Here is a 26,464-nt window from a genome sequence, read left to right on the forward strand (position 1 = left end):
GCTCCGGGGAGCGGGGGGAAGAAAGAAAGAAAAAGAAAAAAAATACATAGAGTTTCACACACTTGATGACACATGAGGATCTCTGTGAACCTCCTCTCTAGGGAATAATTGTAAGTGGTGAAAACTTCAGAATTTTTGAAGTCTCTGGAAATTGTCCCGAGAGCATGCAGCACAGGACAAAACACTCATTTAAGAAAACATACTAAAATTCAGTAAGGACAGCAGAAGTCTATCTACAGTATTGGAGCCAAGAGGTGCTTTCTCCTTCCAGACTCCCAACCCAAGTGAGGCAGGTATAGCCAAGATTATAAGGTTCCTTGACCCTCAGCTCCTAATCAAGGGATACAATACCTTATCAGGAGTTAAGGTCACCAGTACTTCTCATCTCCTCTTTCAGTGGAAGAGTCTAAATTCCTGGTGAGTGTGGCCAAAAAGTGAGCTCCCTTTTTCCGTTCAGCGCCCCCCACACACAGGACAGAGACTTGACTGTTGAAGGAGCAGCCTGAGAATACTGGGACCCTGATCATTCTCACTTCATCTTGCCTGGCCAGCAGAGGCTTTGGAGGTCTACTGAAAAAAGAAAACTGACCAGAAGAAAAGCTATTGCCCCTGTTAAGTACTTAGAATAGTGACTCCAAGATTTTTCCTAAGGTGTGAGGGGATCCATAATAAAAAAGAATTCCAAAGCAATCCACCAATAAAAAGCAAACAAACAAAACAAAACAAAACAAAAATGACTTTTATTTGAGAGAAAGTTCAGGCCTATGGGCATTCTTGAAAACAATGGAGAAATGGAGATTCTGCAGTAAGCAAATATGAAGAGGCTGATAGTTTTTCTTGATTAGAGGCAATAAATGAGGTCATCATATTAACCACAGAGAACTGTGGAGAAAGCATGCAAGAAGAATCTTTTGGGGTAAAATAAAATTCAAAAGAGTGTCCTTAAATGCTATCTCTTCTTGCATTTAAGTGGATTACAATGTTGAGCAATGCATGCCGGATGGCATCATTAAAGATAATAGAGTAATTATGCAAAAATCAGTTGAGCTTAAAATCCAGATGTGATATCAAATGAGGCTGATGACTTGACAGAGATCATAGAAGCAGAGCATCAAAGAGAGCCCTGCTAAAACAATTGTCATCTTAGACTGACTGTGTACATTCTGGGTTGTTCTCTCTGAGGAGTGATGCCAAAAACTTTGCAGTGTGTGTGTGTGTGTGTGTGTGTATTTAGAGTTGTGGTTTGGGAAGGGAATGACCTTCACTATACTAGTTTAGCCAAGGCATCAAATAAATAAAGCACAGAGAAGAGAATGGAAACTTTGTTATAGAGTTGCTATAACATGTTAATTAAAATGTCCAATTTTAAGCAAAAATTTTAAAAATGCAAAAACCAGGAAAATGTGACCCATACATAGGAAAAAGGCAGGTAACAGAAGTTGCACAGAAAAGGGCAAGTTAACAAAGAACGCAAGACAGCCATTAAAAATATGTTTAAAGAATTAAAATAAGTCATCCATAAAGAAATAGAAGATGCCATGATGACAATTATAATTCAATACACAATATCAATAAACATGAATTAAATTTTTTAAAAGGAACCAAACAAATTTTGGAATTGAAAAGCACAATAACTAAAATGAAAAATGTATTAGAAGGACCAAAAGTACACTTGAATTAGTAGAAGAAAGAACCAGTGAACTTATAAGATGTCAATAAAGATATGCAATCCAAAGAACACAGAGAAAAAAAGAAGATAAATTAATAAAAAATAGAACTCTTATATCTCAGGAAATTATAGCAAGAATTGATAAATGGGATTACGCCAAATTAAAAAGCTTCAGCACCACAAAGGAAACAATTAACAAAGTGAAGAGACAACATACAAAATTTGAGAAAAATCTTTGCCAGCTACTCTTCCAACAGAGGATTAATGACCACAAAATATAAATAACTCAAAAAAAATGCTGGGTGCAGTGGCATATGCCTATAATCTCAGTGGCTTGAGGATCACAAGCACAAAGTCAACCTCAGCAACTTAGTGAGGCCCTAAGTAACTTAGCGAAACCCTGTCTCCAAATATAAAATAAAAAGGGCTGAGGATGTGGCTCAGTGGTTAAGCACCCCTGGCTTCAATCCCCAGTACCAAAACCCAAACCCAAACAAAATACAAACTCCAAAATAATCCAATTAATAAATGGTCAAATGAAGTGAACAGATGCTTCTCAAAAGAAGTAATACAAGGGGCTAATTATTATATGAAAAAAAATTCAATATCTTTAGTCATCAGGGAAATGGAATCAAAACTACCTTAAGGGCTGAAGCTGTAGCTCAGTGGTAGAGCACTTGCCTCAAATGTGTGAGGCACTGGGTTCATTCTCAGCATCACATAAAAATAAATAAATAAAGCTATATTAAAAAAAAAACTACATTGAAATTTCATCTCATCCCAAGCAGAATGGTACTCATCAAGGTTACAAATAATAAATGTTAGAAGAGGATACGGGGGGGGGATCTTCTATTTCGTTGGTGAGATGTAAATTAATGGAGATGCTCTGGAAATAATTATTGAAGTTCCCCAAAAATTCTAAAAGTGGAACTACCATACGATTCAGCTACACCACTCCTCAGTATATATTTGAAGGAATCAAAGTCATCATACTGTCGAGATACCTTCATAGCCATGTTTATCTTGGCTATTGTGAATAGCCAAGTTATGGAATCTGGGATTAGTGTCCTTATTTTTAAAAGGTCCACAGGAGCTTGTTTGCACCCTGGTGCCTATGAGTCACCAATGAGAGGGCACAGTGAGAAGGTGCCATTTATGAATCAGGAAACTGACCCTCACCAGACCTGAATCTCCTGGCCCCTCAAAGTTGGATTTCTCAGCCTCCAGAACTGTGAGAAATGAATGTCTGTTGTTTAGAAGCCCCCTAGTCTGTGACACTTTGTTATAGCAGCTGAATAGACCAAGGCCCACCAAAAGCCTTCATCTCCCACCACTTCTGCACAAGCCTGGTCCCTTGGAAGACCAAGTTTGGTCCCATAACTGTCTCTTTTATCATTATTATTTACTTCACTTTCCACCCTTTCTTCCCTCACTTTTGGGGCAATACTAGTGCTGCATTCTTACCAGGTTTAACCAAAGGCACTTTCTTGCTGTTGTTCCAGCCCATTCTGGTATCACTCCCCTCTGAACTCTTCTGACCCCTCCTGTCGTGCCACCTGGGGAGGACTCTGACTGAAATCTGCCCTAGGATGTGCACAGGGGTCCAAAAGAGCAGCACTACATTTTATACTCTTATTATTCCTTCATGGTGCTCAGAACAGTTACCACAACAAGAGTTTTGTGGTAATTCTAGCTTTGTAAAAATTCAGTCATACCTGTCTTTCAGCCTCCAAGTGCGTGATGGATGATGCATCATCTTTATCAGAATATTCAACATCATTCTCTTCCTCTGCAAGTGGGGCCAGCCAACTCCTATCATACCCAAGGCTGAAAGTCTTTTGTGCAGAGTTTAGTACACCAAATTCCTCCTGGGCTTCTGACCCCCTTTTCATATCTGCAGCCAGAGGAATAATGTCCTTGCTCTCTGCATCAGAGTCTGCTGTCATCTCTTTTAGCTTTGGTAAGTTATGCCTCTTGCATCGCTTGCAACAGAAATGTTCAAGAGTGTGAATCACAAAAGAAAAAGCACGGCAGAACCGATCCAGGGCTAACTGCACTTTGGTTTTCCTGGCCTCTCCTTCTGAGATTCCATATCTCTCTTCATTGCTGAAGGAATTGAGCAATAAAGCAATGAAGAGGTTGAGCACCTGAGGCGGGGGTGGGGGCGGGTGGATAAGGAGAATGGAAATTTTAGCAAATGCAAAGATACAGTGAATTTCCAGAACAACATTTCCCCCAAGATTTAAAGAGTCAAATGAAAATTGTGGGTCCTGCTCTCTCCCAACAAAGTTCATCTACAAAATAAAGATTGAGGAAGGCATGGAGATGATAAAACAAAAGAGAACTTGAAGTTAAGGGATGCAAAGAGCCAAATCCAGCTAATCTACATAGAAGCAACAAGTGTGTGCAAACCCTGGCCAGGGTAAAAGAGATGAGGTAATCATCATGTGGCAAAATAGAAGGTACATGGAACTTAGGGGTCAGTTGAACCACAAGCTTGGATTTTTGCTGGAATTGCCCACTGAAATAAGGATCCGGTATCCCAAACCTCTGTGAAGTTCTCTACTATTCACACATTTTGGGAGACGATGTATTTTTTTATAGTCTCTTTAGACCCTGTTCATCCCTAACCTCAGTGAGGTATTAGGGATGAGCCAGTGAGGTCTGAACCAAATCTGCAACTCTTCCTTTGAAGCATAGATCACTTTAAATTTAGATCAGTGGACATCTACCTACTTGGCTTTTGCTTACACTTATATACCTTCCAGTTCAAGTTCTCCTCTGTATGTCCTCTTGCCTTTTAAGTGGACTTCTCAGGTACCATATCTCTTCAAAGCCTTTCTTGATGCTCTCTCCCCATTTCCATTAGTGATATCCTGCTCTTCTGAACTTCTGAATCATTACTGTCTATGAACATCATTTATCAGGCACTTGGGATAAAGAGATCTTGTGTAGATCATCATATTTGTATGATAGCTTCAACGGGATTCTGGAGAATGTGCACTCAAGGATTTTTTGTGAATCTTCTGTCTCTTTATACCTTTACCAATGTGTGCCTAACTAGCCTCTCCATAAACATCAGTGCTTTCAGCTTCCCAGAATGGTCTCAAGCCAGCTTACATAATAAGCACAACAAGACGTTTGAAAATAGATTAGGGACCAATTCTGACATGAAGGTGGATTTGTTCTCTTTTCACTCCACCTTCCTCAGTGCTCGGTTCTACCTTCCTTTGTTAGAGGTTCTTACATGATCTCATAATCTCATGAAGTTTACAGTGTCTGTAGAAGTTACAGTCAGAAAAAGGCCCATAAGAAGCAAAGAGACCAATTTTTTTGTCCCCTCATATATACTTGTAATATCAAGAAATCTTTCCCACATATCCCCTGTGGACATCTCTTTACTTCTTACAGACCTAATTAAGTCACAAACGCTTAACTCAGCCAATAACTGGCAAAGAGAATATGACTGACTTAGAATAATCAGCTGGAATACAGGAGGTATTGGAACATCAGTCAACATGGGCCCTTTGTCAAGGATAATTGTTTCATGTTTATTCTACTTTCTTCAAAACGAATTCGAAAGATTTTAAAGATGTACTTGGTGTTCTATTTAGAATTATGATTATCATGAGCAGAGTGTTGTCAAAGGATCTAATACATTTGAGAGATATCCACTTTCCCCACCCCACCCCTCTTTTTGGAAAAAAAAAATATCTGAGACTCACCACAAGCTTTCCTATGATCAATATCAAGACAAAGACAATAATGCACATCGGTTTGTTAACTTCTTGCATACATGCCCACATGTTTTCGATCCATTCCCCACAGAGGATGCGGAATACCACCAGGAAGGAGTGGTAAAAATCTCCCATGTGCCAGCGCCGCAAACACGGGTCTTCGGAGACAGAACAGAGGTGTGCACTCTTTTGGCGACAGAATTTAGAGCCGAAAAGCTGCACGCCAACTACCGAGAAAATAAAGATCACGATGGCCAGGACCACGGTCAGATGTCCAAGAGCTCCAACAGAGTGGCCAATTATCTTAATTAGTGTATTTAAAGTTGGCCAGGATTTGGCTAACTTGAAGACCCTCAGCTGTTAAGAAAAAAAAATAAAATGGAAGAAAATCCAGTTAAGAACAGACTCCATCTGCTCATCTGTAAAACAAACGACATATTCCTAAATCACAACACTGATGACTTTAAAACTTATTTCAAAGTCAAATCTATCCTGAACATGGGCACCAACTTCCTGTCCCTTTGTCATTTAAAAATAGAAGTATTTCATTCTAATTTTCTTTAATGATAAAGATTTTAGGTTTAGAATGACAATTGAGCATACAAATTTTATTATATAAAATGAATGTTTTTGAATTCTAAGATACCCAGATGTCGGCAACCTCAGGCCCCTGGGCCAATTCCAGCTCATTACCTGTTTCGTATACCTGAGACAAGGATGTCCACTCTCAATGTAGTACTAGAAGCACTAGCCAGAGCAGTCAGGCAAAGGAAAGAAATAAAGGACATCCAAATTGGAAAGGAGGAAGTCAAACTGTCACTGTTTGCAGATGACATGATTGTATCTACAGAAAAGCACATCTAAGAACACTCTACCAAAAAAAAAAATTATTTGAAATAGTGAACAAAAGTTACAGGATACAAAATCAATGTACAAAACTTAGTAGAGTTTCTAAATACCAATAGCAAATTATCTTTTAAAAAAAATCAAAGAAACAATCCAATTTACAATAGCTGCAAAAAATAAGTAAAATACCTAGGAATAAATTTAACCAGGTGTTAAAAGATTTATACCATGTAAATTATTAAAATGTTGATAAGAGGAATTGAAGAGGATACAAAAAAATGGAAAGTCAACCTGTGTTCATGGATTGGAAGAATTAATATTGTTAAAATGTCTATACTACCTAAAATGATCTAGAAATTCAATGCAATCTCTATTAGAATACCAATAATATTCTTTGCAGAACTGGAAAGAATAATTCTAAAATTTGCATGAAACCACAAAAGACTCAAAAGAGTTAAGGCAATCCTGAGCAAAAAGAACAAAGCAGGAAGCATTATACTACCTGATTTCAAAATATACAGCGAAGAGTTAGCAATCAAAAGAACAAAGTGTTGGCATAAAAGCAGACCAATGAAAAAGAGAACCTAGAAGTAAATCCATACATCTATGGCCCATTGGTCTTTGACAAATCTGCTAAAAACACAAACTGAAGGACAATCTTTTCGATAAATGCTATAGGGAAAAATTGGATACCTGTAGGCAGAAGAATAAAACTAGGTGAATATCTCTCATGATATGCAAACATCAACCTAAACTGAATTAAAGACTTAAGTGTAAGATGTGAAACTATGAAAATACCAGAAAAAAACAAACAAACAAACATGGAAACACTTTAGGACATTGGATTGGGCAAGGATTTTTTGGACAAGACCTCCAAAGCACAGGAAACAAAAGAAAAAACAAAAGGATTACATCAAACTAAAAAGTTTTTGCACATCGAAGAAAACAATCAACAGAGTGAAGAGACAACCTACAGAATAGGGGGAAATATTTGCAAGCTATACATCTAACAAGATAACAGGAGAATACCGTGGGAGGGCAGGCCCAGCCCAGATCAGCCTACACAAGCCTGCATGGGGACCCAGGCTCACAGTAGGCCTGAGATTCATCCTGCCACCAGCAGACACCTGCCAGAGCCCAGCCTCTGGCATGGGACCACCCCTTTTGACCCGCAGACTACTGCAGGAGCTCAGGTCCAGACCAGATCTGCCCTTACCAACTTGCAAGGGATCCAGGTCCAGGATCCAAACTGCAAGAAAGGAAGACACATAGACAACATGAAAAACAAGGGAGGAAAGTGCCCCAAACAAATTAGGATACTACAATAACAGTCTGTGGATGTCTTTCTTGTATGAGATGAGTCTCTTGGAGGCAGAATATTGTTGTTGTTGTTTTTTTTTTAAATCCAATCTGCTAGTCTATGTCTTTCGACTGGTGAGCTTAGGCCATTAACATTCAGAGTTATTATTGAGACATGATTTGTATTCGCAGCCATTTGTGTTTATTTTGATATTTAACGTGACTTAGTTAAAGTTGATGACATGTCAGAGAAGGAGTTCAGAAGGTTCATAATTAAAATGATCTGTGAATTAAAGAATGACCTAAATGAGCAAATACAGGAAAAAATTGATCACTCCAACAAAGAGATAAGAGAGCAAATACAGGTAGCAAAAGATTACTTCAAGAAAGAGATAGAGACTCTGAAAAAAAAACAGTCAGAAATCCTTGAAATGAAGGATACAGTAAACCAAATAAAATCTCAATAGAAAGCATAACAACAGACTGAATTACTTGGAAGAAAGAACATCAGATAATGAAGACAAAGTGTACAATCTGGAAAATAAAGTTGATCACACAGTGAAGATAGTAAGAAACTATGAAAAGAACATCTAAAAATTATGAGACAGCATCAAAAGATCCAATCTGAGAGTTATTGGGATAGAGGAAGGCACAGAGTTTCAAACCAAAGGAATGCACAATCTCTTCAATGAGATAATATCAGAGATTTTCCCAAGCATGAAGAATAAATTGGAAAACCAAATACAAGAGGCTTACAGGACACCACATGTTCAAAATTACAACAGATCTACACTAAGGCACATTATAATGAAAATGTCTAACATACAGAATAAGGATAGAATCTTAAAAGCCACAAGAGAGAGGAATCAGATCACATATAGGGGGAGACCGATTCTATCTCAGCAGACCCTCAAAGCCAGGAAATCCAGGAAAAGCATGTACCAAGCTCTGAAAGAAAATGAATGCCAACCAAGAATCTTATATCCAGCAAAACTAAGCTTTAGATTTGATGATGAAATAAAAACCTTCCATGATAAATAAAAGTTAAAAGAATTTACAACTAGGAAACCTGCATTACAGAACATCTCAGCAAAATAGTTCACAAAGGGGAAATGAAAAACAAGGATGAAAATCAGCAGAGGGAGGTATTACGATAAAGGAAAACCTAATCAGAGGAGAAACTAAGTCACATTAAATATCAAAATAAACACAAATGGCTGCAAATACAAATCATGTCTCAATAATAACTCTGAATGCTAATGGCCTAAGCTCATCAGTCAAGAGACATAGACTAGCAGATTGGATTTTAAAACAACAACAACAACAACAATATTCTGCCTCTAAGAGACTCATCTCATAGGAAAAGACATCCACAGACTGAAAGTGAAGGGTTGGGAAAAATCATACCACTCTCATGGACTATGGAAGCAAGCAGGGGTTTCCATCCTCATATCAATAAAGTAGACAACAAGTTAAAGTTAATCAAAAGGAATAAAGAAGGACACTACATACTGCTAAAGGGAACCATACACCAACAAGACCTGACAATTATAAATATATATGTCCCAAACAATGGAGCATCTACATCCAACAAACTCTTCTAAAGTTCAAGAGTCAAATAGACCACAACACAATAATTTTGGGTGACTTTAACACACTTCTTTCACCACTGGATAGATCTTCCAAATAAAAGCTGAACAAAGAAACTATAGAACTCAATAACTTAGACTTAACTGACATATATAGATTATTTCATACTTCAACAAGCAAATACACTTTCTTCTCAGTAGCACATAGGTCCTTCTCTAAAATAGACAATTATGCCACAAAGCAACCCTTAGCAAATATAAAAAAGTAAAGATACTACCCTGCATTCTATCAGATTATAGTGGGATAAAATTAGAAATCAATGATAAAATAAGAAATAAAGTTACTCCAACACCTGGAGACTAAATAGTATGCTAATGAATGAACAATGGGTTGCAAAAGACATCAAGGAGAAGATTTAAAAAATTTTAGAGGTGAATGAGAACACAGATAAAACATATGAAAATCTCTGGGACACTATGAAGGCAGTTCTAAGAGGAAAGTTCATTGCATGGAGTTCATTCCTTAAAAGAAGAAAAAAATCAACAAATAAATGACTTAACGTTAAATCTCAAAGCCCTAGAAAAAGAAAAATAAGCCAACACCAAAAGCAGTAGAAGACAGGAAATAATTAAAATCAGAGCTGAAATCAATGAAATTAAAACAAAAGAAACAATGGAAAAAAATTGACAGAACAAAAAGTTTGTTCTTTGAAAAAAAATAAGTAAAATTGACAGACCCTTAGCCATGCTAATGAAAAGAAGGAGAGAGAAAACTAAAATTACTAATATACATGATGAAAAAAGGAAATATCACAACATACACTACAGAAATACAGAAGATAATTAGAAATTGTCTTGAAAACTTACACTCCAATAAAATAGAAAATATCAAAGGCATCAACAAATTTTTAGAGTCAAATGATTTGCCCAAATTGAATTAGGATGATACACACAATTGAAACAGGTCAATTTCAAGCGCTGAAACAGAAGACGCCATCAGAAGCCCACCAACTAAGAAAAGCCTAGGACTGAATGGATGCACAGGCAATTTCTAAAAGACCTTTAAAGAAAAAAAGAACTACTATCAATACTCTCCAATTTACTTCAGGAAATAGAAAAAGAGGGAGCACTTCCAAACTCATTCTATGAAGCCAATATCACTCTAATTCCAAAACTAGGCAAAGACACATCAAAGAAAGAAAACTCCAGACCAATCTCTCTAATGAACATAGATTACAAAAATCCTCAATAAAATTCTGGCAAATCAAATACAAAAACATATCAAAAAGATAGTACACCACCATCAAGTGGGCTTCATCCCAGGGATGCAAGGTTGGTTCAACATTCAGAAATCAATGAATGTAATTCATCACATCCATAGACTTAAAGATAAGAACATATAATCAACTCAATAGATGCAGAAAAAGCATTTGCAAAACACAGCACTCCTTCATGTTCAAAACATTAGAAAAACTAGGGATAATAGGAACATATCTCAACATCATAAAGGCTATCTATGCTAAGCCCCAGGCCAACATCATTCTAAGTGAAGAAAAATTAAAGGCATTCCTTCTAAAAACTGGAACAAGACAGGGATGCCCTCTTTCACCACTTCTATTTAACATGGTTCTTGAAACACTGGCCAGAGCAATTACACAGACAAAAGAAATTAAAGGGATACACGTAGAAAAAGAAGAACATCAATTAGCTTTGATATGATTGCTGATGATATGATACTATACCTAGAAGACCCAAAAAAAATCCACCAGAAAACTTCTAGAACTATTAAATAAATTCAGCAAAGTAGCAGGATATAAAATCAACACCCATAAATCAAAGGCAGTTTATATCAGTGACAAATCCTCAGAAAGGAAAATGAGGAAAACTACCCCATTTACATAGCCTTAAAAAAATCTACTTGGGAATCAACAAAAGAGGTGAAAGATCAATACAATGAAAACTACAGAACCCTAAAGAAAGAAATCAAATAATACCTTAGAAGATGGAAAGATCTAGCATGCTCTTGGATAGGCAGAATTAATATTATCAAAATGACCATACTACCAAAAGCACTATACAGATTTAATACAATTCTGATCAAAATCCCAATGGCATTCCTCATAGAAATAGAAAAAGCAGTGATAAAATTCATCTGGAAAAAATAAGAGACCCAGAATAGCTAAAGCAATCCTTAGCAGGAAGAGTGAAGCAGGTGGCATCACTATACCAGACCTTAAACTATACTACAGAGCAATAGTAATAAAACAGCATGGTATTGGCACCAAAACAGACTGGTAGACCAATGGTACAGAATAGAGGACACAGAGGCTAACCCACAAAATTACAATTATCTTATATTAGACAAAGGCTCCAAAAACATGCATTGGAGAAAAGATAGCCTCTTTAACAAATTGTGCTGGGAAAACTGGAAATCCATATGCAATAAAATGAAATTAAACCCCTATCTTTCACCATGCACAAAACTCAACTCCAAATGGATGAAGGACCTTGGAATAAAACCAGAGACCCTGCGTCTAACAGAAGAAAAAGTAGGCCCTAATCTCCATCATGTGAGATTAGACCCAAAATTCCTTAATAAGACTCCTTTGGTGCAAAAATTAAAATCAAGAATCAATAAATGGGATGGATTCAAACTAAAAAGTTTTTTCTCAGCAAAAGAAACAATCTATGAGGTGAATAGAGAGCCTACATCTTGGGAGCAAATTTTTACCCCTCACACATTAGATGGAGCACTAATCTTTAAAGTATATAAAGAACTCAAAAGGCTAAAAACCAAAAATAACAACAACAAATAACCCAATCAATAAATGGCCAAGGACCTTAATAGATACTTCTCAGAATATGATATACAATCTATCAGCAAATATATGAAAAAATGTTCAACATCTCTAACAATTAAAGAAATGCAAATCAAAACTACTTGAAAATTTCATCTCACTCCAGTCAGAATGGCAGCTATTATGAATACAAACAACAATAAGTGTTGGCGAGGATGAGGGGAAAAGGTACACTCATACACTGCTGCTGGGACTGCAAATTGGTGCAGCCAATATGGAACTCAGTATGTAGATTCCTTGGAAAACCAGGACTGGAACCACCATTTGACCTAGCTATCCCTCTCCTCCGTCTATATCCAAAGGACTTAAGAACAGCATACTACAGGGACACAGCCACATCAATGTTTATAGCAGCACAATTCACAATAACTAAATTGAGGAACCAATCTAGATGTTCTTCTATAGATGAATGGATAAAAAAATGTGGCATTTATACACAATAGAATATTACTCAGCAATAAAAGTGAATAAAATCATGGCATTTACAGGTAAATGGATGGAGTTGGAGGAGATAATGCTAAGTGAAGTTTGCTAATCCCCAAAAACCAAATGCCAAATGTTTTCTCTGATATAAGGAGGCTAATTCATAGTAGGATAGGAAGAGGGAGCATGGGAGGAATAGACAAACTCTAGATAAGGCAGAGGGGTGGGAGGGGAAGGGAGGGGGCATGGAGTTAGAAATAATGGTGGAATGTGATGGACATTATTATCCAAAGTATATGTACGAAGACACGAATTGGTAATGAATACACTTCGTATTCAACCAGAGATATGAAAATTTGTGCTCTACATGTGTAATATGAATTGTAATGCATTCCGCTGTCATACATAAATTTTTAAAAATTAACACAAAAAGAAGAAAAGATATACAAACTCAATAGTAAAAAAAATCATCTAATTTAAAATATCAAAATAGACATTTTTCAAAAGTAGACATACAATGGCCAACAACAAAAAAAATGCTGGGCATCACTAATCATCAGGAAAATGAAATCAAAACCACAATGAGCTTTCACCTCACTCTTGCTAGCATAGCTATCATTGTTACTCTGCCCTAATTTTGTACCACCTGGGTAGTCCAGCTAATTTTTACTGGACCCTAATCTTGCTTATCAATGAAGACTGAAGTTAGTTAGTTGAGCTGGCTGAAACCAGACGGATTCAAGAGAGCTAACCAGAGTGGCTCCATCTTCACACTGAATGACACCTCCCCCCGCCCCAGCACCATGACAATTGGCAATGGCCCTGACAACAACCAGAAAGAACCATAAAATGAGCAAAAAGGGGGTTGGAGCCCAAATTTCCTGAAAAAATCTCTGTCCATTACCAGAAAACGCATGAATTGGACTTTATTCACCTATCCCTTCCCTCTTTTTTCAAAATCCTTTATCTAAAACCTACCAACCCCAAAGAAGCAGGAAGTTGGTTTGCAAGTTCTCTCCCACTTCTATTCTTAGTCAAGAACACAAGTCTCCTCCCTGCTTGTGGGTGCTCATTCTTGTTATTGGTTCTATGATTCCAAGAGAGAGAAAAAAGCCCCAGCCTTTGGGATTAAACTTGGTAACATTTTCAAAGAGGCAAAAGACAAAAAGTGCTGGTGAGTATGTGGAGAAAAGGGAACACTTGCATATTATTGGTGGGAATATGAACTCATACACTCACTATGGAAAACAGTATAGAGACTACTAAAAAAAAAAAAAGAAAAAGAACTACCATATGATCCAGCAATCCCACTACTGGGTATATATCCAGTATATCAGGAAATGAAATCAGTTTATTGAAGTGACGTCTGCACTCCCATTTTCATAGCAGCACTAGTCACAAAAGCCAGGTAAACATATAAGTGACCATCAGCTAGCAAACAGATAAAGAAAATGGGCTGATGTGTTCTGAGACAGCACCTGGGGGCAGCACGCATCCCTCTCATGGGCTCTATAGTCTTCACCCCACTGATGAATCCACAATGAGAGAAACAGAGTATTGCCGGGGTTGTGCAAAAATGCAAGAAACAAGAGTCCTGACCATGGGAAACACATTTTTTAATCTAATCACCTAAGGGTCATCTTGGTGAGGGGACGGAATAGGGGTTCATTTGAGAGAAGACTCCCCGAGATTTCCAAGGCTATTACAATTTTGAGTGTCAGGAGGAGTACAAATTATGTTCTAGGGTTAAAGTTAAGATGAATTAAATTTTAGTCCAAGTTAGTCATTGAACTTACTCAAGAGTCTTCAATATAGATGACTAAGTGGGATGCAGTGAAATAAGAAAGTGCCTTACCACTCTGAAGGAACGCAAGAATGTCCACTTTGACCCTTGAAAGAAGACTTCTGCAACACTCAGGAGAGCTACGATGCTATCAAAAATGTTCCAGCCTTGGCGAAAGTAGTGGTATGGATCGAGTGCAATGATTTTTAGGCACATTTCTGCTATAAAAATGCCACTGAAAACCTGTAGTGAGACCAAGAAGAATGAGAAAAGACACACTTTTAAGAATGGTCTCCTGGAATTACAGAGGTTACAAAGAAATAAAAAGTACTTTTGTGATTGATACAATGTACTCTGAAGTCCAATCAACAGAACCCCTTATTGTGGTACCTTTGCTCTTCTCGGTCATTGTCCATGGTGTTATCAAGCTCACAGACATCAGGATGGAAAATGAATGTTATTTCCTATTGTGTTGAAAAAATAAGGTGAAACTAGATCCTTGGCTGTTAGCTGGGTGGTAGAAAATGTCAGGCAATTCTTGGGCTGGGGTTGTGGCTCAGCCTAGCATGAGGGAGATGAGTGAGGCACTGGGTTCAATCCTCGGCACCATATAAAATAAAATAAAGGTTAAAAAAACATTCCTCTTAAAAAAAAAAGAAAATGTCAGGCAATTTCTCCTCTGCATTATGCTTACCAATTAAAAACTCCCAAATTAGAAGGGGCAGGGTAAGACAGGGTGAACAACTGCTCCAAACACTCAGGATAAATAGCCTACATAAACGAGTCTAGGAAGAGTTCACCTAACCATTCAATCACAACATCTTGATATTAAAAAAAAAAATTGTTTTTGTTTTTTAGAGTGGCCCAGAGCAGAGAATTAGAAAACACCATCAGGCATACAAAAATGTCTTTGAGCAGCCCAATATATGGGATAAACTGGTTGTGAATCCAGTATTATTTAAAATAAATGCTTCATAAGTCTTTAAAATTTTGATTTTTACATTCTTAATTAAAACAATTTGCCATAAAAAACATAAATAATTAAATCTCCTTATTAAAAGTAGTAGATTGTTTTTATAAACAATGTAATGATTTGTTATTATGAAAAATATGTCTAAACATGGTTATAGTTGAAAGGATTAGTGAATCAAAGTAAAACCTTCAAAACTCACTGAGAACACAGGGCTTTTCATCTCACAACAAAATATCAGAGAATAAAAAGGAGGGCTAAGAGTTATAAAAAGTGCCATGTGTGTTTCATAAGCAAAAATAAATTGTTTTGTTTTTGTCTCTGATAACTAAACAAATATAGGCTTAAGAAGTATGTAAAATGTTGACTAAGTAGTAGCCAAATGAAAACTAAATATATCTTCCAATCGTGCATAAGATAAAGCAAACCATTTCTTCATAACAAATAGCACATTATCTCTCTCACACACACAAACACATATATAAAACACACACACACTAATAAATATAAATTGGAAATAAAACAACAGTATGAAAATAATAAAGTAAAATTAAAAGTATTAAATTCTTTGGAAACATTGTTAGTAATAAGGACTCTCTATTGCATTTCTGGATGAAAATCCTGTAAATACACGGAGATAGTTTAAAACTGCCTTTCAGGTTGGAAAAGTCTAAAACTGGTTGAGATTCCAGTATTATTTAAAATAAATGCTACATAAAGACTTTAAAATTTTGATTTCACATTCTTAATTAAAACAAGTTGCCATAAAAAACATAAGTAATTAAATCTCCTTATTAAAAATAGCAGATTGTCTGTTTTTATAAATAATGCAATGATTTATTATTATGAAACACATGTCTAAAATGAAATGACCCAAGTTAAATATATATATATATATATATATATATATATATATATATATATATATATTCATAATATACAGAAAAATAATCCAGTGGGGGGGCCAAGAATATTCAAGTTTATTTCCCTGTTTCCCCTTTAAACTCTGCTGTATGCCCCTTCTCAATGCCAGCACCTGCTGTCCTGAATGGTCATGGACTGCCCCATGCCCACTGTGACTCTCTCCTCCTCTTGTCTCCTTAGGCTTTAGTTGTGTAACTCTACAACATCCCAAGATGCGTTGGGTCCATTGAATTTGTCAAGCTAATCCAATTTCTATTTATGGCATCTTGGGAGCTTAATGTAATCCCTGATCAGAACAATCCCTAAACAAGGAAAGTCCAATGCCATAGAACTCCACAGACTAGCATAATCCTGGTCCATCCACTGGAGAAGGGAGGTTTGAATGTGTTTTTTCAAAATCAAGACTCAAAAAGCCCTCCCACCCACCAGCACCAGTGAGGGCAACAGATGAGGTGGCTGCCACCTTTGTATTGCACGTCTAGGGAATATGGGGCTCATGGAAGGGAAACAGAAGCTATGTGGACAGTTCTACATATTTCCTGTCTATTTTTAAGAGCTGGGGTGTGGCTACTGAGGGTGTATTTGGAAAACAATGATGTTCCTGGGGGTCCTTCTGCTTCTGAAGAGAGTAAAGAAGAATGTCACTTAATCAGCTAGCTGGTTTCCAACTGGAAAAGGCAGCTTAACCTTAACACTTAGAATCACTATCAGTGGGAAATCTGAGAAAGAAAATAAAATCAACAAACATAAATGCATGCATACATACACATATAATCATATTTCCTGGACATGTTTTGCAGTGCCAATACGATCATCTTTGCTGATAAGACCATGGATATTGAGTTTCTTCTTTGTATTTCCCTTATTTATATTTTCCTTTAAATTTTTTTAATCATGTACTGCTTTTTAAAATTGGAAAAGTAAATGAAACTTCATGAAGAAAAAAATAGGTGTTCTGGTGAGATTTTTTTTTTAGCCCATTAACCTATTAATTAACTAAGGTAAAACATCCAATGGCTAATTATTTGTTGTTCCTGATATCTGAGAGACTAATTTTCCCTTGAGAAAAAATGTCTTCCACAAGTGGACAGGCCTTGAAAAGTCTATTCCCCTGTCTTAATTTCCCCAGTTTAACTGAGTCTAGACCCATCCCATGAGAAACCCTAAAAGGGGCTCAAATCCGGAAGCCCACTCTGAATGCTCCACACCTTCTCCCCCACAGTTTCCAGGTCCTGACTCACCTTCCAGGGAGAACACCTAAGTAATGGCAGCCTTGTTTTATGACAAATGATGTTATGAGTATCTCTGGGGATCATGGTAGTCAATACCATGGGTCTCCAGATGTGGTTAATATTATCCTGATTATCCCAAATTTTAAGACGTCTACTTGTGCCAGGTGTGGCGGTGGTGGTGCATGCCTGTAATACCATTGACTCTTAGGAAGCCGAGGCAGGAAAGTCGAAAGTTTGAGACCAGCCTCAGCAACTTAGCAAGGCCCTAAACAGTTTAGTGAGACTCCCATCTCAAAAATAAAAATAAAAAGGGCTGGGGATGGTGGCTTAGTGGTTAAGCACCCCCCCAGGTTTCATCTCTGCTACAGAAAGAAAGAAAATGGGGTGGAGGAGAAAGAGAGAAATAAAAGAAAAATATTTTTGAAAATTAAGACTCAAAAGCCCTCCTACCCACCAGCACCACAGTGAGGTTGTTTCTGACTTACCACTAGATACGAAAGTGACCTACTACAGGGCTAACATGGGGCCCGTGGAAAATTACTAAGATGAACTGGGTAAAAATAAAATCCTGACAGTCATATTTCCCTCTCCTTCACTTACAGAGACCAAAGACCTAGTTTAGGTTAGGCCACTCACAAAATATTTGGATTTTGAAAGAGCTGTAATTCAAAACTGGAAATATACTTTATATTTCACAAAAAGCCTAAATTTACCCAATTTCCGTATTGCAATATGTTCTTCAGATATGTATCCATATTATGATGCTCCATGGACAAGAAGATGGTATTGATTATGATGCAGATGGTGATGGCCAGCTCAGTGAAAGGGTCCGTCATCACAATTCTCAGGGCCTTCTTAACGCACAGCCACCAGGGACTGCAGTTCCACACGAGGTATCTGGATGCCAGGTTTTCCCCACAGGGGAGACAAGGCTCCTGGGATTTTTCTTGTTCTGCAGAAGGAGAATGAAAGAGTGATTGAGGAGTGGGGTCTGGAGTCTCTGGCTGCTCTTTACCCGAGTGGATTCCTTTCCCCCTCTTCTCTGGGGTCTCCAGGGGTCTGGGTTCAAACAAGGCACTGACGGTGGTAGCCAGAACGAGGCTTTCCAGCCAATCACAGTGCAGAGGAGACGATTTCCCACATACAACTAGTGTGTGGGACAGTCAAAGACATCAAGCTTTGATGCTTATGGGGCCTCCAGGAGCTGGGCTGCACTGTTAGAGGTACAGATGTATACAGATGCAGAAGTCGACACTGACTGGCTGGGAACCCATGAGAAAGATACAGGCACAAGCTATGTCCTCTCAAGACACTATGGTGATGGCTATAAAAGAGGCACTGGGGACTAATCAGGGCTTGGGGGAAGGGTATCTGTAAGCACTTATAAACAATAAAAGGCACCTTAGGAACCGCTTGAGATCAGGCCACCAGGCTTCAGTACCTCTGACTTCTATGGCACCATTTCAGGGCCTACCACAAGCCAAATGAGGCAAAGGGATAGGTTCAAAAGTGGCAAGGGACTCATATGACCCCACCCTTGCAAGGACCTGAACTCTGGCCCCTTAATTGGGGCCCTATTACCTGCTGTTCATAAGGCCATCAGATAGTTCCACCTTGTCTGTACAGGTCTTCTATTGCCCATACCAGATTCCTGACTAACTTTAATGACAACTGTCACCTCCTGGATAAGTCAACTCTTTTTAGCTATCAGTGTCACTCAGGCCTCCTGCAACTGCCTGGCCTGCTTGTGAGGCCCCATCTGTGCTCTTGGTCTGAAGTCTCATCCTATGTCTAACTAGTTCTCATCCCTACCCAAGGGCCCACTCAGAGTGGCACTCAGTTAAGGGAGGGCCCATTTCATCCAAGCCACTTGGCTGACATGTTCCAAGAAGGTACAGGAAGTCCCAATTTGCAGGATGGTACAGTGGGCCTCTTCTATGGAAGGCTTTTGGAGGACTGGAAGGGGGGATGAAGAAAGGACATCATTGAAACGCATCTTTCCCTTGGCCCTGGAGGTGGAACTTACCATGCATGGTGATGGTAAGGATGCTGACAGCACTCAGTGCCCTCTGTCTTTGGAAGGGATCTCCGTGCTCATCAAACAGGTCCACTGGCAGGTTCTGGGACAATCGTTTGGTTTGCTCTAGAAGAGGTGGCTGGAAGAGAAGGCATGGTGGACCTTCTGAAGGCAGGGGCGGAGGGGGGCGTTCCCCCTCTCCAAAACTTTACAAACTACTTTGTCTCAGTGCTACATGCAATGAAGGTGCTCAACAATTTCTGAAGGTCTACTAACTCCATCCTCAAGGTGTGCCAAATGCTCACTTTCCTTATGCCATATTGAACAGATCAGAAAAACACAGTTAGTCCACTCATATTTCTTATTGCCTGCACATTTCCCCGACAGAAATTTTACCTTGGGCTTTATTCAATGTCCACAAAGAGCAGGCAAATTTCTACAAAAGTTAGTGAGGAATGGCTGCTGGTATGAAAGTGGTAAAATGTCTAATTGGGGAACAATGTTTGCAAAGGGCAGAAGTTGGGGATAGATTTACAAAAGTGGATAGGGGGCCATATAGTGAAGTTCTTTGAATGGTTGCTTAAATAGATTTTAAAACAGTCACTAAAAAGAATAGTCAGTAAGCTGGCTGCAGTGGTGCATGCCATAAATCCCAGCGATGCAGGAAGCTGAGGCAGGAGGATGGCAAGTTCAAGGCCAGTCTGGATAACTTAGTGAGACCCTGTTTCAAAAATAAAATAAAAAGGGCTGAGCTACCATGGATGTAGCTCAGTGGTAAAGTGCCCCTGGATTCAATCCCCAGTACCAATAACAAAAAAAAAAAAAAACAGTCGAGCTAGCAATTGTACCTCAGTAGTTGAGCACTTGTCTAGCACACAGGAGGCCCTGGGTTCAATCTCCAGAAGCAACAACAAAAAACAGTCCAATTAAATATCACAAAATCTGTATACCAAATCTCAAGCACTCTCTCAAGCTATGAACAAGGGCTTGTGGATTCCCATCTTACCTACAATTCTTAAGTCACTGTAGATCAAAGGATGTAAACTTTCCGTTATTCAGGAAAACTCAGAATCCAGAATGGCTTATTTGCCCACAGTTTTGACCAACCAGAGTCTTTTCAATAATTATTCCCAGTTCTTGTTAAGGGGGAGGGATGATTCATCTAAGGTGTGTGGGTCTTTGTCTAGTGTTTTGTGAAATGAGGAGAAAACTTTAAAAATATTAAAGGACATATTTGCAGTCTTTTCTTTATATCATTATCTAATAGAAGAAATCTGTCAATCACGAGCCCCTGCCCCCATCTCTGCAGCACAGACCCACTGCAGCGGTGGATGGAGTCCCTCTAGCTACTTCTGCAAAGGCCCTGGGCTCCCTTCATCACCCTGTCATCAGGCATGAACCTTCTACCCACACCTCCCTCTGTCCACCTCAGGAGAGTGACTCTTGCCATCCTTCCCTGGATTGTGTCTTCAACATATTCCTCTTCTGATTTTTCTCTTCCTAATTAAGCTGTGTCTTAACATCATCCACCTTAATGATAAGGGTGACTTTTCTACTACATATTCCCTTATCGGCTCCTTTCTGTATAACACACTCACTATCCACTTAACATTCCTGCTGGGATGTCCCATGGGCACCTCCAAATTGGCACATCCAAAACTCAGCTGGCCATCTTTCCCACCTCCATATCAAGTTTTTTTTTCCTCTCAGTAAATGACCTTCCATTGAGTCATCTATCCGATACCTAGTCAGGCATCACATCCATGCTCTACTCAATTCAATTGCCAGACTTGATCTATACTTTTCTGCATACTTTTCATGCAGTCTGTTCATCCTTCATCCTCGCTGCCCTAACCATAGTTTCACTCCTATCATCTCTTACTTGGGTTGCTATAGCAACCTCTTAATTCAATGCCTCTAGTCCTGTCTCCTCCCATCTCCTCTCTTCAATGCATCTAGTATTTGAAAACTGTGCCTCTGGTCATCTCACCCTTGCTTAAAATATTTCTGGGCTTCTTACCCCTTGCCCTCAGTTTAAAGGGTGAACCCACTGGCTTACTTTTCAAGGCCTTTTGTGATCATCCCCTCTTACCACTATAGCTTCTTGCCATTATCTCTGCCTCATCATACACATGTGCATGCAAACACACAACCACACACACACAACCACACTTACACATTCAAATACATGAAAGTGTTCTAATGAGTCCTGTTCTCCTGCTCACCTTTACTTCTAGGCCTTGCACACATCCCTCTCCCCAGAGAGAGGGATGCTTCTCTCTTCCTTTCACCACCCTTTCAGCTGAGGTACTGTTTTGGGGGAGCCCTTTTCTGACTCATTGCTCTTTCTTCCCCCACCTCCAGCTCCCTGCCAAGTCTGGGTTGGTTGTCGGAAACAGATGCATTGAGTTGCTCCATATGACCTTGGGCCATACTAAAGGGCTTTCTCTGGGGATTCAAACTCCCTCTTGCCCGAGGATACAGCAAGTAAGAAGTACAGGTAAATGGTCTCCAGTACCCAGCAATCTGTAACCAAAGATGGACTGAAGTGGGTGCTCATGTATTCTAACACCCTCGCTCCAGAGGGATTCAACTCCAGCCACCTTCAGTGGTAACTGGCTTGATCCTGCACTTTCCCTGGGAGTTCTCCCCTGAGGATTGAAGAAAAGAATCTCTCTGGGATGACTTTCCAAACAATCTACTTGCAACCTAATGTCTTTGGTTTTGCTCCAGAGGGACCCACACTTACACACAAGTAGGAACCGTGCATCTCCAGTACCTACTCCAGTGCCAGGCAAATAAGAAATACTCTAAACAGCTTAAAGAGGTGTTTATAAATAAATGAGTAATTAAATAGACACATAGATACATGAAAGTATGTGTAAAGGGATGAATGGATAAATGAGGAAATGAAGAACGAGTGGATTCCTTCAATTAGATTGTCCATGGACCTGTTCCCCGACCCCAGTATTATCAATCCTTTGGACCAGACTTACATTTGAGGGAGCCTCTCCATCAGAATCGGATCCTGAAGTTTTGTCTTTCCTAGACTTTATCTTCAATAAGGACTTCTTTTTCTTATTTCCAAAGAACTTTCTCTTCTTTGGGGAAAAAGATGATGCTTGAAGGGAATTGAGTGAACTTCTGTCAATCCCCATGGCAACCAGAGCCTTAGAAAGTGAACAAAAGCAATTAACCAACACATTATACCTCCCCATAAAACAGTTCAGATGACCTCAGCCTCCGTCGCATCCCCCCCTCCCATGGTAGTGATGCATCATTTAGATTGCTCATTGTCTTTCTGGAATATGCCAGCTCTGTCCTTGTTTATCTGGAAAACATGTCCAGATATTTTGCAGAGATTGCAGATGTCAGATGCGCGGTTGGCTCTCACATCTCTGTCACTAACCCTTACCCCATGTCCAGCATGCACTAGGAACTCAATCAATGTTTATGCCTGAGGTTGCAGATATGAAGGACTTAGAGTGGACTTCCTTCTGACACATCTTGGTAGAGAATGACAAGGCATATAAAACAAGTCCCTGCCCTGGAAAATCTTGGAATTGAACTGGAAAATGTAAAGACAGCAGAGAAACCATGAGAATGAAGGGGTTTTCAGCAAGGGAGAAGTCATCAGGCCTGTTGTTCCAGATCCCCCTCCTACCCCCAAATAAAGCCCCTGAACCAAAACATCTCCAAATTTCCACAAGAAAGCCTGGAAGAGAGTCTGGATTTATATATTCATAAATTGTCTCTTCCAGCCTATAATTTGAGACACATTCTACAAGGGTCAAAGAGCATCAGTCTCAAGGGCTCTCACCTGGAGAGGGAGCAACACAACCAGCCCTCAGGGGGATTAAACTCTCAAAAAAGCACAGGTGGAGAAAGCACTGAGACCAGGACCAAGGCAGCCTTGAACCTCAGGTCACATTGCCTCTGGGGTCCTTCTGCTGCCTTGTGCAGATCCCACAGTCTTGACCTCCCATACCCCTACCTCCTTTTCCTCCTTTAACAGCTGCTGGGCTTCCTGAAACATTTTTTCCTTGGCCTCAGTCTCTGCAGCTACATTCCTGTTCTGCTCCTCATAAGCCATGGTGACAACAGCCAGGGTTAAGTTAATCAGGTAGAAAGAGCCCAGGAAGATGACCACCACGAAGAAGAAGACTGAGTAGATCCCAGAGGTGCGCAGGGTCTGCAAGGAACAGAGCATATGCTTGCATCTGAAGCCTCTTCCACAGAAGGGTCATCATCACTTCAAGAAAGATGGTACAGCCACAGACAACAGTTCTTTCCCCAGGCCTGGGTGGCTCCGCAGCCTCAACATCCTCTGCAGCCTCCCAGCCACCCAGTACCTACTGATACCCTGTCTCACAGGAGGGAGGTGCCATGCATACATCCACCCTCAGTGACTTTACTATTTTTGACTTCTCGATGGAATTTGTGTATTTGAGAGAAAGAGAAAGAGACAGCACTAGTGGTGGAAATTTCGGCAATATTAAGTCTGGAGAGCCATAATACTTGTAGAAAGCGTTTTTAGTTTTGTTTTCGTTTCATTTTGTGCTCTTCTTCCGAATATCACATTTATAATTTTCTTCAAATTTCAAACAGCACTTCTAAAGCAGAATGTAATAATACAGCTATTAAAGACATCAGGAATCCATGACAAAAATAGGGATGGATGGTAGGTTTCCAATAAATAAATATGTAAATAACGGACAGAGGAGGAAAAGGGAAGGGAGGAAAAAGAGAGACTATCAATAGGTAACCTGTCGATAAAGCTTCTCCCAGGAATCTTGAGTCATAAGCCGGAACATGGCAAGAAAAGACCAGCCGAAGTTGTCAAAACTTGTATAATTATTGTCAGGATTAATTCTGGTGTGGTTGCACGTAGAATTGTTGGGACAGGATCTAGATGTTGGAAACAAGGGATCAGAGAAGGCATTACATTCCCCACAGCCCAGTTTCTTCCCCAGGATGTGGTTCTTCAGAGGGCCTTTGGCTCATGCCAGGAAGCCCTGGAGGAGGATTGGGAGTATTTGTAGAGTGGCCGTCCATCTCTCTGCCAGCCACACCTTCCTGGCTTCACCCTCCTGTGTCTGCTCATGGGCTTCTTTTCCCAATGGATTGATCAATAAATTCATATTAACAAGTTTTTCACTGAAAAATTAAGTGCAGTGACACAGCAATTAAACAATATAAAAGGGCCAATGATATTGTGTCCATCTGTCCCCAGTCCCTCAAGGATTATTTCCTAGCAGCATTTAACAGTTACTTTTGCAACCTGCTAGTATTCTCTGAATACAGAAACACACACACACACACACACACACACACACACACACAAATACACAATACAAAGGGAGCATGCCTTAAACAGTCTCCTGCATCTGGCTTTTTTCTTACAATAATACAGCTTGGAGATTTTTCTATATTAGCATACAGGGGAATATGTCCTTCTCTTCAGATTTATATCATGTTTTTCAGATCTTACAGTCTTATGATTTATATTACTGCTCTGCTAATGATGAATATTTGGGTTTTAATCTTACAAACATCTAGGCAATGAATATCTTTGCCCAGTGGTCTTTGCCCATCTTACTATAGCACACACCATTAAATATATCCACGGGATTACAAAGGTATGCACTTGCTTAATATTTAGAAAATGTAGCATTTTGTCACATAAATTTAAAAGACTCCATTCACCAAAGGGCTTGTAATGAAATGTGTGTGCCATTCGCACATACTACAATTCAATGACTTTTAACTCTTTTACATTTGTACCTCTAAATATATTGCTTACATTGATAACTGATGTATCAGAATCCCGCCCTGGTGGGTGAGGGTCAGCTCTTCACCATCCCACACCACTTCACCACTACTCCTATCATTTATCCCAGGAAAACACTGTGGCTTGTGTTGATGGCTCCCGAGTGGAGACATTTTTTCCTTGGCTTTGGCAGGCTGAATAGTTTTACTCTCTCGTTTTTCTGGAACACATCTCAAGTAGCTTCCTAAGAAGACTGAGTGACCTTTTACTTTTTTTGTATGAACATTGTCATCCCATCTTCACAATCGATTGATAGAATCTTGTGTTAAAAATGGGTTTCCCTTAGAAATATGAAGGCATCCCTTAGCTCTTATCCTGTGCTACTGCTGAGAATTTGGATGCCAATTTCAACTTTGGTATCTTTGTGGGTGACTTTCTTTTCCTTTTTGGCTTTAAGATCTTTTGCCCACAAGATCCTGAGATACCAGGACAATGCACTTGGCATGGGCTTTTTCTCTTGGGTGTGTTGGGAACTTCATGGGCACCAAGGGTCTTGCATCCTTAAATTCCAGAAAAATTCCCTGCTTTTTTTTTTGTTGTTGTTGATGTTGTTAATATTCTTTTTTTATTGTTCTGTCCTCTATTTCTGGAATTCCTACTTAGTCAAAAGTTTAGAACTTCTTTATTTTTTTTATATGTATTCTTACATTTTCTGTTTCTGTCTTGTGTTTCTACCATCTGAGCTACCTCCTCAGCTTCATCTTTTACACTCCATTGTAGATTTTTTTTGTAATCACACTTAATTTCTAATTAATTTCTAGTTTTCTGACTGTTCCTTTTTCTTAACAAGCCATTTTCAGTTTTAGGTATGCAGTACATCTCTTTTAATTTCACCAAGGGTCCTACTTAAAGTTTCTAAAGACTCACTTAGCTCTTTGAATTCTTGTTTTGTCCATAGCCACTTGTTCTGTTTCTTTTTCTGAATCTTCTTTCTGTCACAGCCTGTCCCCCGATGTCATGGTGAGCCTGGGTTGTCCAGTGGCGGCTCTCACAAGCTGATTGGGAATTTTGCTGGTGGGTGAAGCGGGATGTCCTGAGTGCTAGGCTTGGCTTTAGGATACCTGGGGAGGAGGGCTTCCCTTGTGCCCTCACTGGGAAATGCTATGAAGTCCCAGTGCCCTCGAACTTCCAGGAGTCTATTGAGGATGGTCGCAATGTACTTGATGTCCTCCGTTTCCCAGTCACCATTTGCCTATATCCTCCTCTTTGGACACACCTTCCTATCAACTTACCAGATGATTGAGCCTCTCCCTCCATGTTCCCATCTCAGCCAACAGCACCACACGG

General features: G+C 39.3%; 1 protein-coding gene across 1 annotated transcript in view; it reads right to left on the reverse strand.

Moving 5' to 3' along the window:
- Scn11a (sodium voltage-gated channel alpha subunit 11) overlaps positions 1–26,464 on the reverse strand; it is an 84,847-nt gene that overhangs the window by 30,417 nt on the left and 27,966 nt on the right. Inside the window, exons 10-17 of the mRNA XM_077795667.1 lie at positions 24,114–24,255; positions 23,342–23,539; positions 22,344–22,517; positions 19,357–19,486; positions 18,044–18,282; positions 14,277–14,447; positions 5,395–5,763; positions 3,385–3,816 (exon numbers count right to left, since the gene is read on the reverse strand). Of these exons, the coding sequence (XP_077651793.1) occupies positions 3,385–3,816; positions 5,395–5,763; positions 14,277–14,447; positions 18,044–18,282; positions 19,357–19,486; positions 22,344–22,517; positions 23,342–23,539; positions 24,114–24,255 (1,855 nt within the window). The remainder of the gene's footprint in view (positions 1–3,384; positions 3,817–5,394; positions 5,764–14,276; positions 14,448–18,043; positions 18,283–19,356; positions 19,487–22,343; positions 22,518–23,341; positions 23,540–24,113; positions 24,256–26,464) is intronic.

The sequence above is a fragment of the Urocitellus parryii genome, chromosome 3 (genome assembly GCF_045843805.1).
Source record: "Urocitellus parryii isolate mUroPar1 chromosome 3, mUroPar1.hap1, whole genome shotgun sequence".
In the NCBI taxonomy this organism is placed as follows: domain Eukaryota; kingdom Metazoa; phylum Chordata; class Mammalia; order Rodentia; family Sciuridae; genus Urocitellus; species Urocitellus parryii.